This window comes from Blastomyces dermatitidis (assembly GCF_000003525.1).
Source record: "Blastomyces dermatitidis ER-3 genomic scaffold supercont1.2, whole genome shotgun sequence".
NCBI lineage: Eukaryota > Fungi > Ascomycota > Eurotiomycetes > Onygenales > Ajellomycetaceae > Blastomyces > Blastomyces dermatitidis.
The window spans coordinates 6864342-6883483 of NW_025544775.1; the positions used below are offsets into that span (position 1 = coordinate 6864342).

At 45.5% G+C, this 19142-nt stretch overlaps 3 protein-coding genes across 3 annotated transcripts; 1 reads left to right on the forward strand and 2 right to left on the reverse strand.

The window, feature by feature from the left end:
* Positions 1-94: 94 nt before the first annotated feature.
* On the reverse strand, positions 95-1895 carry BDCG_02266 (tRNA methyltransferase TYW3). The gene is made up of 2 exons (XM_045417809.1): positions 994-1895; positions 95-883 (listed from the first exon to the last, which is right to left on the reverse strand). The coding sequence occupies exons 1-2, from the start codon at positions 1510-1512 to the stop codon at positions 359-361; spliced, it is 1044 nt and encodes a 347-aa protein (XP_045274537.1). The 5' UTR covers positions 1513-1895; the 3' UTR covers positions 95-358.
* Positions 1573-6820, forward strand: BDCG_02267 (uncharacterized protein). The gene is made up of 8 exons (XM_045417810.1): positions 1573-2781; positions 2845-2960; positions 3031-3084; positions 3175-3194; positions 3287-3357; positions 3647-3849; positions 4610-4750; positions 5247-6820. Exons 1-8 carry the CDS (start codon positions 2139-2141, stop codon positions 5379-5381), a joined length of 1383 nt encoding a protein of 460 aa, XP_045274538.1. The 5' UTR covers positions 1573-2138; the 3' UTR covers positions 5382-6820.
* Positions 6821-9300: 2480 nt separating this feature from the next.
* On the reverse strand, positions 9301-11194 carry BDCG_02268 (uncharacterized protein). Its single transcript, XM_045417811.1, has one exon. It carries the CDS (start codon positions 10393-10395, stop codon positions 10060-10062), a length of 336 nt encoding a protein of 111 aa, XP_045274539.1. The 5' UTR covers positions 10396-11194; the 3' UTR covers positions 9301-10059.
* Between the last annotated feature and the right edge of the window lie 7948 nt (positions 11195-19142).

Here is a 19142-nt window from a genome sequence, read left to right on the forward strand (position 1 = left end):
TTGTGGGTTAGTTAACAGAGCACTAACAAAATGAAGCCCGTAAGTTGCCATTTGCATTTCATTGCCTTTCCAGCGGCAAATTTTTAAAGTCCGTGAGTGGTAGCCACCATACTTCCAAAGGGATCAGTAAAGATGTACGCAGTAGGGTTACTTGAAGAGATGGCGACACATTGTAGGAAACATGGCTCCACAATATCTTCATACTATTTTAGTCCGCTGGATGACTATATACACAACCATAGAGTATCATATATAGCTCGAATCAGATCAATTAGCCAACTGCCACTGAGAAAGGCAGTAAGCGGCTGGCAGCCAACAACAAAAATCAAAGATTCTCTTGAATTATTTTAACCCCGAATCAAGGATACAGAAATGATGGTTCACCCTCCTCGCCCATTATCTCAACATACGTATCAAGCCCACTCTGAGCAGCCTTTGCTTCCATGGCGGCTTTACTCCGCCTTAAGCCCTCCGCCCTCTTCCTTTGCCTCCGCGCTTCAGGATCTTCCCAATCAGGCCTTCTCGAAGAAATATTACCAGGATGCCCCTTGCAAAGCTCCTGCAATTTCGTCCAAAATCTCTCTCGCCGCTCTGCGTTCGTCTGAAACCTCTCATTTGCAGCTGCAAGCAACATGCGAAGATAGTCTTCAGATACTAGGCTCCTGACAATGTCTTCCTCGCGTTCATTTCCGATGGATTGCTGGTGGAAGCCGATTATGGACTCAAGGGCAAGTCCGGAGGAACGAACTGCCACAACAGGGTATGCTTCCGTATCATCTAGACACCGTAGGCTTTGTATGCCACTTTCTCGAAAGCCGGCTGTTGTGGCCGCTGTGAGGACTGGCTGGGCATGCTTTAGAGATGATGCCATAATGTGTAGAATCTGTGGGTTCCGTTAGGTTTTGATTTATATATTTGAAAGCTAGATTTTGAAAATTGTAGATACTTGGAAATTAGGTATAACATATTCAACAGGTAGGGGAAAAAACTAACCATGGGTTCAAAATGAAAGCGGACAAGTCTCAAGCTACCAGAATGGTTTGCTATCCCAATCTTCTCGTCCCCCGGAACCAGATGAAATATCCCATGGAGATAATTACCTTCACAGCTCTGATCTATCTGCACTGGTTCATGAGATTCAAATAACCATTTTCCACTTCCTTTCCCACCAGTTGGGGCAAACTGTGGTGCGTTTTGTGCTGAGCTCTCTCCGATCTCCGCCTCCGCTTCTATGGTCTTTTGATCACTTTCTCTGAAAGAAACATTTTTATTATCTTCTACTCTTGTCCTTTCTCTTCCACTTCCTCCCCCTTCTAGAAATACGCTGATTCTTCCCGCGCAGCTGCTAGTCGTAACCAAGCCCGGTATCTGATTTATATTGTGAATCAAGTCGCGGATGCCCGCATCTACAGATCCTTTGGGTGAGAGGTCTGTATATTCCTCATCTGGGACAGATAGATCGCGTAAAATCTTCTGCTTTTTAGCTTCAAAGCCGGGTCGAGGGGAAGCCATGTCTTCCGAACTGAGTTCAATTTGTCTTCTTCACAGCAAGAACTTGATACGGATCCGGTCCGGGCACAGTCAAAGAGTGTTTTTCATTCGAGCCGGATTTGTTTTCATTAATAATGCTGGACGATAGACAATGAAATGCAGCCCGATTCCTCTGGTTCCATTTGTTCTCTCGATCGAAGCCGTAACCGCGTGTGTCGTTGGCTGTTCATTCAGTGGGGAGGATGATATAAATAGAAGAAATGTGTCTGCAATCAAATGTTATCCGGATGCGCTACCGCGAAAAATATTTCTCTTTGGATAATTCCCACCGCCAACAAACTCTCTCCCTTAGAGAATATCAACCCAACCCAGACAAACAATGGAAGAAAACATTTTCATTCTGATAGACTCGAAGACTCAAGAGCTCTTATCATGCTCCTATTTAGTTAGTTCCGCGCTAGCTAAAGCTTTGTTTCCTCTCGGCCCCCCCTCAAAGAGTTTCGTTTCAACGCATACTAAATAAATTGAATTCCTCTTTCTTGAACTAATACTTCTCTATCGGAATTGCGGGTTTTATTTGCTATTGTATGCTCTATTAGCTACAGGATAGAAACCTCCCACGCAGAAACCCGAGATCCTCAGCCAAAATGCCCAGACGTTCCTCCCGCCTCAACCTCCGATCATCAGCCACCGAACAGCAGAAGAAACGAGCTTCTGCCAACGGCTCGGTTTCCAGTTCAGAAGCAGCCAGAGAGTCTAAACGACGAAAGCCCTCTAAGGGTAAAAGCGCTGCAAGGGAGCCGAAGCCCGTTAAATCTACAGATAAAAAGAGCAAATACTTCAGGAACCAGCACGCGGCGAGTGTGGATGCGGAGACGACAGAGCTCTCCGAGGTAGCTTCTAATACACCGTCGGCTTACGAAGAGGGCGAAGAGGGCGATGAGGACTCACTTTCTATACCGCCGGTTAGGGATGAGTCCGAATCAGAATCTAAGCCTACCAAAAAGCGCGGCAGTCGGGGCTGGGCAAGCGGGCGGAAGAAAGCAACGGAAGCCACTCAGGGTTCTAGGAGGGAAAAGGCAGTCTCCTCTGCTTCGACGGCGGGCAAAGGAAAGGAGTTATGGCGGGAGGGTGTGAAGACTGGCCTAGGACCTGGGAAGGAAGTCTTCATTAAGCTACCCAAGCCTAGGGATGCTGGTGATACGCCCTACGAGGATAATACGATTCATCCGAACACATTATTATTCCTCAAGGATTTAAAGGCGAATAATCAGCGCGAGTGGCTGAAGAGTGAGTACAAGCGAAGACTTATGTGGTATTGCTATATTTTGCCTCGTTGCTCACTCGGAGTAGTGCATGATGCGGATTTTCGGACCTCGCAACGTGACTGGGACACGTTCATCGAAAGTCTCACGGAAAAGATCATGGAGAAGGATAGCACAATCCCAGAATTGCCTGCCAAAGATCTGGTATTTGCGCAACATGTTGCCATCACCTGCCTTTACGGGACTAATCAGACCCGTTGTGGTCATTTTGTAGGTCTTCCGTATATATCGAGATATCCGGTTCAGCAATGATCCCACCCCATACAAAGTACGTCCCACCAAAACTCAGTGTCTTTTTGCCTCAACCTCTGTTACATTGCTGTCTTGGGAGTTGGAATATCGCTAACGCACTACGAAGCCTCATTTCTCGGCTGCATGGTACGCAATCCACGAGTTGACCGCATTTAACCGCACTGATATTAATCGAGACGCCGTCAGCGAACGAGCAGCAGAGCTGATAAACCATTTAGGTCTCGCACCGGACGCAAGGGCCCTTACGCCGCCTATTACGTGCATATAGAGCCTGGCAGAAGTTTTGTGGGTAAGTTGCACCAAACATGTGCTTCCTCGCGTGGTGTCCCTTATTTGGCGGAATTAGTCGCCTGCAACAGGGACCTTAGCCACGAAAATTCGCTTTATTCTCCACTCCAAATATAGCGCCGGCTGTATGGTTTGATCGGTGGTGACTTGGTGATATCATCGCCTCGTTTCACACCACTCGGTGGTGCATACGTTCGAAAATTCGATAGGCGGGACTTTGTTGCACTACAAACCAGGCGAGAAATGACGCATAAATTTTTACATCCACTGACAATCACCACCTGAATCAGGCTCGGGCCTCTGGCATCCAGAAGCTGCCAAGCTTGCCTTGCTTCGCCGAGATATTGACCAGAATTCACGGCGAATCAAGAACGTGTTAAATGCAGTGGACGTTCGAAAGGAGCTCTTCAATGGTGTTCCGAAATCTGAAAAGGAGGCCGTCTTAGCATTCGTCAGCCAGAACCAAGAGAGTGCGCTGAAAACTAAACCAAAAGTAAGATAAAAAATAATCTTTCGTCTAAGTAAACTCGACGTGAAACACGGATGTGATCCTGCCCATCCCATTGAACCATCCATCTCGGACAACTCAATCCATAACATGAGGTCATATTACTGGCTGTCTAGAATGATCCTTTGGTTTGCCGATCTCTTCGTCGACGATGTATGACAGTTGTACGGTGGACTTTGAAATCCGCAGCAGATTATTCCCCATCAAGGACATTTCATGGACCTCTGTGGCCAGTGCTCCATCGCCAACACTTGGACTACTGGTCCCTTCGGTATTGCCCCGTCCACATATCCCCGTTCGTAAATCGCGCGCTATCTTTGACCGGACCGTAAGGCGATGGTTACGGCAGCGGCCTTTAACTGGTCAATGGGCTTACTCCGTGCTCAGTCAATCTCAGTTCTTTCGGACCTGGACATTGGGATGAATTTTCATGTTTCATCTGATAAAGGGGTGCAGTCTTGATGCCACCGATGACACCATCTCCATGACAGATCGCATCTGGGGGTAAAGTTGGGAAGGTTTGATGGAATGTCCCGCCCGTTCCAACCCTCCTCGGTTCATCTCGCTAAAGTCGAAGCGGATTTGCCACCCCTTGTGGTCCTGCCGAGCTTCCCCTGATTCCTTAGGCCAGTCTTGATTTATATCAGAGTTCACGCTATTGCTTCCTTTGTCCTAACCATCTGTCACGTTCCAAAGTTTCGGCCTGCTTAGATTCGAGGCTAACACTTTCCCTTGTTTGAACCAGGGCTACGATGCTGATAACAAGAACATCGATCTTCTGCGGCTCCGCAGCTTTACCATTAGCAAAAGACTTGAGGACAAAGACTTGCTAGGTCCGAAAGCCCTCGATCGTGTTGCACGTACGGTTGAGATCATGGTACCTTTCGTAAGACATTTCCACCTCTCCAGTTTTCCCCTCCCTTCTCCCCTCAACCCTGTTTAGCCTGGAGCGGTCTGTTCTGTTTTGACTCCCGCTTGGCACTACTGCACCAATCCACGGCTTGTGTGTGTTTCTGTGGATGGCCCATACTCGGACCAGAGAAGCTGCCGACTCCACGGCAGCACCCTAGCCAGTTGGGCCTGTAGAAACTGTTTGTGCTCCACCCTCCTGGCGGTGTGAACGCTGGGTTCTCCTAAATTCGCAATACGGTCGCAAATAACCATATAGTGTATCTGAGAACTCCAGCGGAAATCCTGCGCCCAGGTTCGGTCAGCCTAGATAGTATCCGACTGGCTCAGTTGTCGCCCACCGGCGATGATGCCAGTAAATCCGAGTGTACCTAAAAGCATTCCATTCTAGCCTTCTCCATCATCGTATTACTGATTGGCTTTCAACCACTCGATTGGTGATTTTTTGGGCTAACATGCATAACTACCGATAGGTCACATACTTAAACAGTGTTGTGATGCCCGACCCCCCTTTAGAGGAGGATCCTAACGATGATGATATTATTATTGATAGAGACTCCGGCCACGATGACGGTGGACCCGGTGAAGTCGTTAGCGAACCAGAGTAGCAACGCTCATCATAGCTAACGCACTGAACGACGCTGGGCCAATTTTTGCTCCTCCCTATCTGCCACCTGTCTAGCGCTGGATGTTGTAACAATATGGGTATTTTGAAGAGTGATGCAGTTGCTTTATCATTTTGTGTCAGTGGAGAAGTGTCATTCTCCCAATCATCTAGGCAGCAGGACTATTTGCTTGATTTGGAATTGGTGTTGGATCTCATGCCGTTCTTTGATGGTACCCTATTCCTATTGCATCCTAACCCACTCGAATCCTCGCGGATGCAAGAAACCAAGTTTTAGAACAGGTCCCTTCAGCTCCATTCTCTTGCGAGCTACGAGTTTCAAAATTTCAACTATGTATCATTGTGACTCCAGTCAATGCGGAATCCCCTATCCCATCAAAGCCTGCCATTCTTGACACACATTATCTCAGGCTCGGGCCGTCTCCTCGTACGCACACCGTCAATTGCAAACTGACTTTCGGGTGGGGTCACTCAGAAGGAGAACGGGGAAATGGCGCTTGCGCATTGCTCCGGCAAGCTCTCTTTTTTCACAAGAGGTGAAAGAAAAGGGAAAAAGAAAAGAAAAACGGAAAAGCAAAGGAAAGGAAAAGAGGCTTGACAAACTCGTATCCTCCAGGTCCCTCTTATTATTATTACTACCTTCCCTCCCGGCCCAACTCAACTCTTACTCCCACTCTTTGGTTCTGTGTCATATCCTTGTCTCCTCTCGCCCCCCCCCCCCTCTGAACGAACGAACTATGCCTCCAACTAAAAACCCCCCTGCCAAACCTCCAGCCTAAATCTTTCTCTGGGACAGGTAAAGCAGGAAAAGTGGCCCCCTCCCTCAGCTAGTAGTAGGCGTCTTTTAAAACGAATGAAGTTTCACTGGATCCGGTCGTCCCCAAAAGAAAAATATTATAAATCCTTCCCCTATTATTATTATTTCGGCAACGTGTAGAGAATTAACACGAGCCGACTTGCAGGTCTCGGAAGGCGCGATCACAGCTTATGCCCCTCCCCCCCCCCTTCAACCAAAAAAAAAGGGGGAAAACCTGGGGCGTTGTGATTCTTCTCACATGCGCAAATGATATGTCGTTTCAATAATATTTTGAGAAGAGTAAGAAGAGTAAGTATAGAATAATTTAGAATGAATGTATGCCACCCTCGTTTGGGAGGGGGGGGGAGTTCGTCGTGGTCGTTGGTTCTGACGTCCCAATCTCAGTGACATACTACATATATATATATATATATATATATATTTGTGAACACTTCTCGCTATCCCCAGCAGCTAAGGTAGTTATAGTTCCCAGTCAAAACCAGTAAATCTAATACCGCGATCAATTGAAGAGCCAGTTTATATGCTAGATTGGCATGTTTCATTCATAGCAGATTTAACATGTAGATATATAGTTACGTAAAAAAAAAAAAAAAAAAAAAAGAATGCGGACTGGCAGAATATATCTGATGATTTTCTATTTTGCTGAAGAACTCTAACTACCTAGTCTGATGATGCTCCTGGCACAACCCAACAAACCCAGTGAGTTCTATCATCATGCGAAGAAGGAAAGACTAGTTGAGAGCATGCTTCTTGCAGAGGAGTGTATATATGTAGATAACTTTATGAACTGAGTTATTGCGAGTAATTCAAGCTCTAGCTAGGCCTTGATATGAAGGTATATATATATATATATATATATATACATATTCATTAACCACATTCGTAAAGGAAAGGAAAAGGAAAAAATAAAATAAAATAAAAGAGAAAAAAAATAAAAAGGAAGCCAAAGTAACTCCTTAGACTATGCTACGCATATATTTCTAGACTCCCCCATCTCAACAGCCTCTCCCACGTATCAAATGAAATGGGCAGAGGCATAGATAGATAGATACATAGATAGATATATGAGTGTACGAACAAACCTGGTCGATAAACATACTACTACACAGTCAAGTTCACTCCGTAAGAGAAGAGAGTAACGGCTATATTGACTCTCTCATTTTGCTAACCTCAAAGAGAAAAATGGATGCGGTACGGAAAATCATAATATATTTCCAAGGACATGTACATGTACGTGTACATTCATTATATTAGCTACCAAAGGACCGCCCTTCTGCCCGCCGCCCACACGTCCGTCCCGCTCGTCCCGCTCGTCCCGCTTCCGTTTCCGCTCCCGCTACCCGAAAACCGATGTCCAAAGGTAAAAAAGGAACGTGCGATGAACACCAAAAAGTTACTGGCATTGCATATACTAACTACCATGACAGTCAGTCGGGCGTATATGCCCATAATACAGTTCTCGTTGGAAAACTCCCAGTTAAAGCAGCTTTGGTGAAAAGAAAAGAGATAGAAAGAAAAAAGAAAATAAAGTTAAAATTAAAATTAAAAAAAAAAAAAAAAAAAAAAAGGGGGTGTAAAGGGGCACACAAACACACACACCTCCGTTCGTATTTCCCACACAAAACCCATGTGTAAAAGTATGAGTGAGACGATTATCCAATAGGTATGAATATAATAAGATTGATAGCTGGAAGTCTAGAAGTGGGATATTGGGGCTGGCGTGAGGGGAAGGGGTGACAACCATGCCCTCCTCCCAATGTCAAGAAATGAAAGAAATGAAAGAAATGATGCCTTTGGATGTTCCTGAAAGGAGGCCCGATGGCACTTCCCAAGCTATTATTGTGTGTCAATAGGAGGTGTGGACAGACATGTGTCTCACACGCGGATGCGTCAACGTCAACGCGTTCCACCCACAATCGTCGGATGGAAGTTTCAGGACGGGAGACGACGAATTCTCCTCGGGGTTAGTGAATGCTGTTATATTATATTGGAACTGCTGTGCTGTCAGCTAGGACCCCCCCGCCCTCTGCAGTTTTCTGGAATTGGTAGAGGACGGGGGTAGAAAGTTTCGACTTTTTTTTTTTTTTTCCCATTTCGAGAACCGTATGGTGTAGATTGGTAAAGGAGTTGGCTGACAGCACGAACATACATGTAGCTAGCTAACTTTAGAGCTCGGCAACAAGTCCATAACCGTGCCATGCTTACTCACTCACTACAGAGAGTGAGTAAGCATGGCACGGTTAGTCCTTATCATGCGCGCCCGGCGGCGCAGGGGAAGTGAGAATAAAAGGCATAACAACATCTCCATGCACAATTGGGAGCGAAATGGTTGATGAGATTGATTAGATTTTGCCAAGGGTGACGTCAAAAAGGACAATGAGTCTCAAAAGGCCTACTCTACTGCTCGACAACTGGAGAGCGATCGATGTTTCGGCTGTTCATTGAGAATTATCTGGTGGCACATTCACGAGCGCTGAGATGACAGCGCGGATTCAGCAACACGATCGCGGTGCGGCCCCTATTTGCTTTTTGCTTTTTGTTTTTTGCTTTTTGTGTTGTTCGTTTTCTCCTTTTGGGATCGCATACGTTAGTTCCATCAATAAATAATGTAAGGTTCATACGCCGAGGGAACAAATCGGGGAGGTTTTTTTTTTTTTTTTTTTTTCCCTCCGTCTACCCCGTTTTTGTCGCTTTGTTAACTTAGCTTGAACCAGACCCGGGACGACGAAAAAAGAGGGACCGTTCGTTCGGATAGGAAATACCGATACGCGTTTCGAATAGTGGCTGGGGGCCCTAAGCTTCGTTGACGGGCATCTCCTCCCTCAGTCCGTTCAAAGGTTCGGAAAACAGATTTTTGCGACGTTGTACAGCTCACACATGCATGAACCCCGTCGCAAATATTCGTCCTGCACTTTGTGTCTCGCACTCTAAATGATATCTGCCAAATGGAGAATCGGACCATAAAATTTCCTTGGCCCCCCTTCCACCGAGACACAAAATAGTCGTGATTAAGATGTCCCTGCTACACATTGCGTCATTCGGAATGAGCTTTAAAAAAAAAAAAAAAAAAAAAAAAAAAAAAAAAAAAAACTCCATGGTCCCCAAGTGCGTGGTGTCAGTCTGATATTCCCTGAAAAAAAAGCGCCCTGCAGGAAAGCGGGTGGGGTGCCGCAAATTTTCATAAAAAATGTCACGGCTCCTCCTCCGGGTGTCAATCTTGTCTCCACAACGCCGAACTATCGGTTTTTCTCATCTCGACCAGTTTGATTTGTCAAGTAGCGAGCATGTTCCCAGCGTATCAGGACAGAAATAAACTTGAAAAAAAATGTAGATCGACGCCCGTACGTTCACCAAGAGCTTTGCACAGTTTCATGTAGGTGTGCAACCAACTGAGAGTGTATCTTCTTCATTTCCTTGACACAACAATGAAGGGATGTGTTTTGGAGGAACACCTCAAACCCGTCACGCGTGGAATTGTTCAAGACAATGAGAGAGATCCAGATTATTGGCCAAATGTCCTTGTCTCGGTGGCATCGCGATGGAGAGCCGGGATTGGCTATCTTCAAAGCACATGACCAAAATCATATGCGGGCCTAGGCGGGAGACAGGGATGGGGTGGGATTTAAGTTTATGTGGAACCAGTGTTGGGTAGCGAGGGTTGAGAGTGTAGGAGGGAAAATAAAAAGAAACGACTGTGAGGGAAGGAGGAAAAAAAAAAAAAAAATCCAAAGCCCAGTCGTGTTTTGTGTACCCTGCGACCCCCCTCAGGCAGCCCAGCCCAATGGATTAGTTGGCACCAAGCCGCCTAAGTTGGTTTTTTGGAGAACTCCGTTCCTCGCTGGCGTCAAGTGGGGATGTGGCTATATCTCCATTTTGGGTGAAAGATGGCGGAAAGGAGTGGATTACGCAACGGAGGCGGTGACAAACTTGCATTAGCGGCGACGTTTACCCATTTCCTGGCCTGTCCGCTGGGACAGGCGGTAGCAGCGCCAGAGGCATAGCCGGATTGGTCTTTTGCCCGTGATGGATGGATGGGGCCAGCAAACAGGGGGAGGAAGGAAGGAGGAAGAAAAAGAGGGTCGGTCAGCTGGGGGGGGAGAACAACGCTTGCAAGGAAAAGGTCGTCATATGCGCCATGTGACTGGTCTGATGGACCTTGTTCTGTCACTCCAGACTCCATCGCTGCTAAGATAGCCCATGCTGCCCAGGCGGTAAGGGGAAGGGGGGTCCCATGTTGTTGGTGGGCTGGGCGAGCGAGATGGGTGGCAGCAGTGGGGGGGCGCGGGGGGCGGCCGCGGCGGACGAAGGCGAAAAGCACACGCTGGAGCGCCGGCTAGCGGTGGTGTAGGGCCGGTGGGGAGGGACGGCAGCAACCAGCACAGCAGGAGGAGGCGCCCGTTCGATTGATTGGCCGTGGGCGGCGCTGGGCGCGGATTGCAGGGATGCCCCGATTGACCCGAGCAAAACGTGGGCGGACAGGGGTATGGTACGCTGGTATACTCCGTAGAGCCGTTCTGTTTGGTATCATTTATCTATTGACGGATGGTGGTGTATCGTATTACCAAAACAGCGCTATGTTCTAATACGGTACGGGTACGCGCTATTTCCCGCCCCCATCTCATCTCGACAAACCCATCAGTGACAAGTGGTTAAAAGTAAGTATGCTCGATAGGCGGAGTAGAACCATAGCACTCCCGCAGAGTTGCCTCTCATGCATGTCGGCATTGCAGGTGGGTTTATGCAATGGTTGATTCCGACCCCTGTTTTTCCGACCGCAGAGGCCTGGGATACACCGGTTATGTCTGTCAGGCAATATCAGGATTGCGTTCTCGTATGCCCGAAACCTGCAAAGCTGCATCATATCTGCAGCGACGGGAGGTCTGATGGAGGGGTGTCATCGCAGCCTCACCATGTCTCTCACGTCGGTTGCCATCTCATGCAAACAAATTCTCCCAGCATCAGCTGAATATCCCTCCCCCCTCTCCCCCCTCCCCCCTCCCCCCTCCCTGGCCCACCAACAAATGCAGTGGCTATGTTGGCAAGTAGAGACTCCAATGGAGAGGGAAAGAAAAGGAATGCAGGCGCAAAGCTATCAGGTCCTTCATATGCTACGACCATATCATCACATACATTCAGAGCATGAATCAGCACATGATCGCAACGCGATGCAACGCCCCGCGCCTGCATGTTTTGGCTGCATAACTGATTCCGCCCATCTCCTCATGTCTGGTATGGTTTATCCAGGTCCAAGAGAAAGGGGAAAAAAAAAAAAAAAAGAACTTTCTTGCATGGTATCCCGCCCATCCGTCGCCCGAAGTGAGGGCCAATGATTTTCCATTTCTCTCTCCTCTGGCTGCCTGTCAAGCAAAAAGAAACGGGACCGGGGAAATCAGGGGGACTCAGTCGGCTGGGAAGGGAAAAGAAAAGAACTGCCAAAAAAAAAAAAAAAAAAAAAAAAAAAAAAAAAAAAAAAAAAAAAAGAGGGCAGCCCAAAGCCGCTGTCCCACTCCATTGGGTGTTGAACAAGTGATCGCCAATAATAATAATAATAATAATGTTTTGCCAAGTTGCCATCCGGGGCGGCCCGTCACCGATCAAGGCGCGCGCCGGTAGTTATGTCGTGGTAGGGGGTGGGGGGGCGCTACGGACGGACGACGGACGGGTTGGGCAGCCAAATAGGAAGAAGTCCGGGCAATGAGAAGCAAGCGAACTAGAACTAGCGGGAGGTGCCTTAAAAAGCTGGCTTGAGACTCCTTTGAAGCATATGGTTCCTAGATTATTATTGATTACTGGGGGTCGGTCGGAAAGAAAACAAAAAAGAAAAATAAGTGCTGCGGCTGGGCGGGAAGGGAACGGACGGGACTGGGGTCAACGTGTTCGATGTATGCAAGGAAACTCATGCAGATGCAGGCGGGGATTGAATGGTCATTGGTGGCCAGCAGAGAAGAACCGGCATGATTTATACAGCGTAAACATAAGAAGACCGATCCGATATAAAATCCAATGTGTGTACGCTGGAGTTCTTCTGGCGAGTGTGATTTGCTGGTGGTTATTGGGGGAATTTCGTGGTGGTTGCCGTAACTATCGTATCCGGAAAGGATGAGGTTCTGCTGGGCGCGGCTGAGAAACTCACCGACCGACACCAAAGCTCAGAATATCTCTCGATATTGCATAGTTACGTTACAAAAATATCTATTATTATTGTCAACGTCTGAATATTCTTGCTAGGTAAACGATCACCATTGCTAAGAATGGCATGATTGGTTATACGCTGCATTACCCATAGTTACATATAACTAATTGCTTGCTAGCAGGAACATCTATCATCAAACAGCCAAACTCGCCGCCAGCTGGGGAAAACCAGAAGCGTTGCATCCAAGCCAGCACCCGCAGAGGGATTCTAACGATGACGGCAATTCCTGATGCACTCCCGCATCACAAGACCTCTGACATGTGTGCGTGATTATGCACTTCCGCAGTTATCCCGGCAAAGCGCCAGCAGCCAATCGAACGGTGATGGATCTTCCACAGCTGTGGAAAATCTGCAGCGGCCAACATCTGAGGTCTGGCGGGGCGCTGGCTTGCCCTCCACCGCTATTTCGTGTTTTTCTTTACACCGCAATTTTTCTTTTTCTCTTTTTTTCTTCCCTTTCCCTTAACTCGGCATTTTCTCTAAAAGTACTCCGTAACCAATTTTTAGAACTAATGCCAGGAGAAGAAGATGATGTGACACCCGATGCATGCTCCCTCCCGCGGCGGCAAGGGTGCAAGTGTCAGATTTTTTTTTTTTTTAAAAAAAAGGTCCCGATACATATAGATTTTGTCCGGAGATATTTCAACGCATCAAGTTCTCAGCAGCCTCTCACAAGGGTCCGTCCTGTATAAGAAACATTTTGGATGATATCATTCTCATGCAGCAGACATGTGAACGAGGTTGTATCATTCTCTCTCGCCTACAAAACCCCTGCCAATTGAAACCGAGACGTCACAAACAAGTTCTCCCATATTTTCTAACCCCGTCGATGGTAATTATTATTATTCGAAAAACCAGGCAGCTATTATTAGTACGTGGAAACATCCACCCAGGCGCAATACAGCTAGCTACCTGGCGGAGAAGATAAGTAGTTACATAAGTTAAACTAACCATTTTTCTTCGCGAGGGACGCGGGAATTCCGATTTAGTGCTGAGGTCTTTCAACTTCTTCCAATTTCCCGCCTTTTTTATATACAGGAATCCCCATGAATTGATGATCCGCCCGGGGTCCATCCCTCCCCAACTCCCCGATAATATCCCCGATAATATCCCCGATAATACCCCCGATAATACCCCAGGTTGGGTCGATATCTGTTTGTTGGGGGAAGGGATTTTTTGACCCGCCGCGGAAGCGAAGACACATTAGCCCCGCTCGCCACCGCTTCCATATATCTAAAAAATACAGACACTGCTGCTACTGCTACTGCTAACCATTCGTTTTTTCTCCTTTTCTCCATCCGCGCGCGACCTTCTACGCTGCGTAGTTAATTTTTAGTAGTTCCTAGATATATGCAAGCAAGCATGCTAGTTAGTTTAGCAGCGGAAGTTTTGAGCGTTGGAAATTAAAACGTTAAGTTTCTCATCGCTTGCTTTTTTGGACGCCGTGGTAGCCGCCGATTTTTTTTCGCGTCGGTGGTTCTGGAAAAATGTTTCCTGATGAGTGTTAACTACTCCGTAGTTCAGTTCATCTCCCACGTAGTACTACGGAAGTTATTAATGATGATCTATCTTTAACTATCACAATGTTAGGATGCCACCATGTACATTGTACATGTACTGTACATACAATTGATACAGTTTTATATCTCTATTACCAGCGTTAATATACTTCTCCCTCCAAACTCCCCTCATTTGGAATATATATGGTAAATAACTACTTGTCCCATAATTAACTCAAACCCCATCTAACTATTAAACCTCGCAAAAAATCACAATCGCGTTTGTTACTCACATCATAACTATGTGGAATTCCTTCTGATCAAGATAGATAGATTCATGCCATCACCCTGCTCTATAGGGAGTAGATGCCATTTGGTATTGTTTTTTGCAGAACTTAGATATAGATACCCCCAAAACCTGAAGCGGCCAAATATAATGAGTACAGCAACTCCGTAAGTTACGCTACTACCTAGGTAAAAATAAACTGGAAGAATTTGCTCAGCAAGAACCTATGAGTTTACTTATAAAATCAATCAGCTTCGAACAGATTAATCTGTGAGCACGCTGGCAATGACATCAGCATTGTAGTAGTAGTATTATTAGTATTAGTATTGTTGTTGTTACATAGGTGGTTCTCGTGGAGCAAGCAGCACAGCAATAAGATATTGAGAGGCCTCATACAAGCACAGCACGCACGCGGTGGATAAAGTTTGGCTGAAACTTAGTTACTACGGAGTACTTACAGAGTATAGCGTACTCCCCCTTTCTGTTATTAATTTATTACTTATTTGAAAGAAAAATTAAATAAATAATTAAATAAATAAATAAAATAATATAATATCTTTTTTAAGCTTCAATTGTTTTGAAGCGTTGAGCAAAAAGAAATATAAAAAATATAAAAAAATATAAAAAAATAAAAAAGACCTTACCTTACCTCAAGCAAATTACCTTTATTGGATAAACCGTTGAGAAGAACGAACTTTGTAGATTTGTCAACAATTTCCAAGGTTAACGTGGCTATGGATAGATACATAAGCATGTAGATTCCATGGAATAATGGACAGGGAAGATTCGCGAGCTGCCAGTTTCAGGTCTGATTAGGCGAGCTTTGTTGTCATCGCAACTCCAAGAACAGTCAAAGGTCAATGTAACGCATTGTTAGTAAATAGAAACAGACACAGAGCAGAGTTAGTTATGCCGTGTCATTTTTTTTTTTTTTTTGTTTTTTCTCTATTCTTTTTCATTTTTTTTTCTTTTTTTTCTATTATTGAATATATAGTCTGTATGTGATATCGTGAGGGCATTAACAACAAACGTCACTGAGAGACAATTAAAGATATTGTACGGAGTACGGAGTACAATCAGGCAAGACGGGCTGGGCGTGGAGCCGGCCCGTGGCGGTTAAGGTAGGTAGGGTTAGTTAGGTGAGTGGGTGTGGTTTGAACACTGAACTGAACACTGGACAGCGCCACCCACCTGAGCTTTGCCGTTGAGCTTTTGCCCGTTCCCGAGGAGAGCTACGCATACATCATCGCGTAAGTAAGCAGCAGATTCCAACGACCGACCGGGGGGGGAAAATTTGCCTCTTGATCTTTCTCGGTTGATGGTGGTTTGATTTGGAAGTTGAGAACGACATCGACTGTGAGACAGAAGGTCGTCAAAACTCTCGAGATGATGCAATCGGCATTAACCATGGGAAACTTCTCTGTTCTTCCGAGGGATTAATTATTTATTGCTTCTGGTAAGTAGTTGCCCCCAGCCAGGAGACACCGTTGATTGGAAAGTTTCGGAGCGAGAAAAGGCAAAACAAAATAAAATAAAAAATAAAAAAAAGAAGGGGAAGAATGATTAACGTAACTAACTAGTTGCTTTAGTTACCTTGTTTTTTTTTTACCTTAAGTTCACCTCCCTGCTTGCTATATAGTGGGAACCTAACTAATCGCTGGGCACCGACGGGAAACTGGGTTGGTTATCTATACTCAAGCTAACTCAACTAACTAAACTCACTGCATGAGCGGGCCGCATCCCTTCGCTCCATGGCTTTTGTTTACCCTTTGACTCGTGCAGCAGGATTATTTGGTTCGCTTGCGTGATGGGTTGGTTGGTTTTGGTCCGGGATTCAGGAACCACACATATTTTATTGATAAGAAATAAGAAATCGTAGCCGGGCTCTGGGTGTCCATTGCTTATGGCAATATGGCAATATGGCGGTATCATAGAGTTTAAGTTTTTAAGTTCTGCTATGTCTATCGGAAGGAATCTCGGGAACGCCCTGGTATTTTATTATGTTTCTCACGGGCTTTTCTCAATCTAGAAGGGTTTTTAGGTTCTCTCTTTTGAGAGCATTTGCGGGTCAAAAGAGAGTTGTTTTTTCCCTTTTTTTTTCCCTTTTTTTTTTTTTTTTTTTTGCCTTTTCTTTTTAAATAATAAAATATGCAGAATTACGTTGATACAGTACATACACACTCAGCCCTACCCGGGTCCGTCGTCCTGCGCAAACCTGGCCGTGTGAAAACGAAAACTGTCATTGATGTAATGTATGTACATGTACAGTACATGAACTTCGTATATCCTTGGGTAATTTATCTTCGCTTCCACACTTGCACATTTGTGGGGAAGGGGATCAAAAGTACTGTACGTACAAGAGAGTACTCTATTATTACTTCATTCTGAGCTGAACGGCGACATGGCCGCCGGCCCGGGAGGGGCGAAGGGTGGGTTGGTGGGTTGGTGGGTGGTGGTGGCCATATGCGCGTTTCGGAATTTTGCCTAGCTTGAAAATAACCTGCTGAAAATGATTGAATATTTCAATATGATACGGCTAGTATTTTTTTTACCCCTTTGGGTAAAATGTTCGGTTCATACAGTACAGTACATTGTTACGCGGAGTACTACAGCAAGACATATTCCATCCCCATAGGCCTTACACCCACCCATAGTTAACTACACAATAACAAAAAAAAAAAAAAGAGAAAAAGAAAAAGAAAAAGACAAGGATCGCATTGCCCATTGCCATTGCTCATCGCCATGTTAAAAGGCGATTCTCACATTATTACTGGGTGACAAACAAGCTGTATGCTGTATGCTGTATGTGAGGTGGACAGGCAGCGGCGGTCAGAAAGTGGTCGCCCTGAGCCAGCCTCTGGCCGATTAACTCAACACATCAGCAATAATAATACATACATAAATACACGCATACACGCATGCATCCACGCGGACACTACTGCATGTTACCCTTTTTTCTTTTTCTTTTTTCTTTTTTTTTTTTTCTTTTTTCTTTTTTTTCCTTTTTTAATTCTCTCACCAACCCCTCCCCAAAAGTTGACGCACGATTCCAATGGGCGATCCAAGGTGAATGTGTGGGTAGTCTCGGGAACACAGACCTCAAGATGGAATCACATACCCTACCTAATACCTACCTGCCTGCCTGCCTACCTGATAACTACCCCCTAATAATAAATAGTTACGTGTAGGTAGTCATTATTTCAAAAAAAAAAAAAAAAAAAACCAGAGGATTTAACTCTCGATAGAGCTGATTCACCCGTAGCCATCCATACATGCATGTGCATGGCAAGCATGTGCATGGCAAGCATGGAGTGAGTGGCTGGCTGGCTGGCTGGCTGGCTGGGTTGGTCCCCTTTCTCTCTCCTCCCCTCCCCTTCCCTCTTTTGCCCCCCCGCTCTTGTCACCCTTCCCGGTTTTCTGGAGGTGAGTGGCGGGGTGGGTTGGTAGGGTGATTCGCCTGGGAGGGAAAAGTTTGGAGGAGGAGCCCGAGGACTAGAGGGTTATTTTTCGAGGTTGATTGATTGATTGGGAATTGATTGGGTTTGGGGCTGGAGGGGGAAGGCGGTGGTGCGGTGGTGCGGTGGTGCGGTGGTGGATTGAAGGAGGAGGTGGTTTTTTTTTTTTTCCGCCTCCCTAGTGGTGTAATAATTTATTTTACATCTCGACCTTAAACTGTAGTTCGGGCTGGTTGGTTGGAATAATCAAGAAGGGGCAATTGCTCTTGTTCGCTTGTTTTTTTGTTTCCCTTATTATTTATTTATTTATTGCCCCTTCATTTTGAACGCCCTAATTATTATTAATGATTAATGTTCATCATCCCCCGCCATAATAATAATAATTATTAATACATAAATCTGAAGAAGCAACCCCTCTCTCAGGCATGACATTTCATCGAAAGCCTAGACCCCTCCCCAATCTCCTCAGCAAAAGCGTCTTTAAAAAATCTTAAAAAAGCCCAATTCCCCCCTAACTATACTAACCACTCACATCATCTCACATAGTTAACCTTTTTCCCAGTGGATCGGGATGTGGATTTATGGACATGAGTGGAATGGAATGGAGTGGGTGTATCCATCGCGGACCGACCAGCTCCATGTCGGTCGGCTACCGCAGCGCGCCGTACCGGATAACTCAACTACAGTAACTAGCTACTACCACTAACTACTTACTGCAAAGTCTGCAACCGGCCGGCAAGAATAATGGGAGGCGAAAATAAAAGTGCCGGGAAGGGGGGGGAGGAGAGGAGTTCAAGAGCAAAACATTACTTTGAAATACTTTGAAACAGGGGGCGATTGTTTGAGAGATGGTTTTGAATGTGATGGTTATTATTCTTCTTCTTCTTCTTCTTAAGTTGTAGGTATATATATGGACGGCCAAATAAGAGAGGGGAAAATACATTTTATTTTAACCCCGAATTTCTTCACCCTCCCATTCACCCATTCACCCATTTTTTCTTTTTTTTTTTCTTAAATCATCTCATGTTGCTATTCAGGTTGCAGCGGGTTGATTGAGTCATCTGCGCATTCAATCAGCTCATCAAGCATCATCATCATCATCATCTTTATCATGATAAGCCCACCATCACACCACCTCTGACTCAATCTAAAAAAAATAAAAAATAAAATAAAAAGCTAAAGGAGTTCAATGTCTCTGACCTGTTATCCGCTTTTATCTTTAGCTTTAGCTTCTGGCAGGCCGAAGAGGTGGTGGTGGGTGGTAAGTAAATCTTGTATAGCGGAGAATGGTGGCTGATGGCAGGTGGACAGCAAATATATGAACATTCATGATTTTCGCTGATTATGTGATACTGATACTGGGGGTGTAAAAAAAAAAAAAAACTAGCAGGAAAAATGATATTTACCAGAGCTAGGCTATTAATATACATTCAGATTTAGTGTTGTACATGATATTACATACACAATAGCTGCTAAGTCTTTGAATGTAGTTAT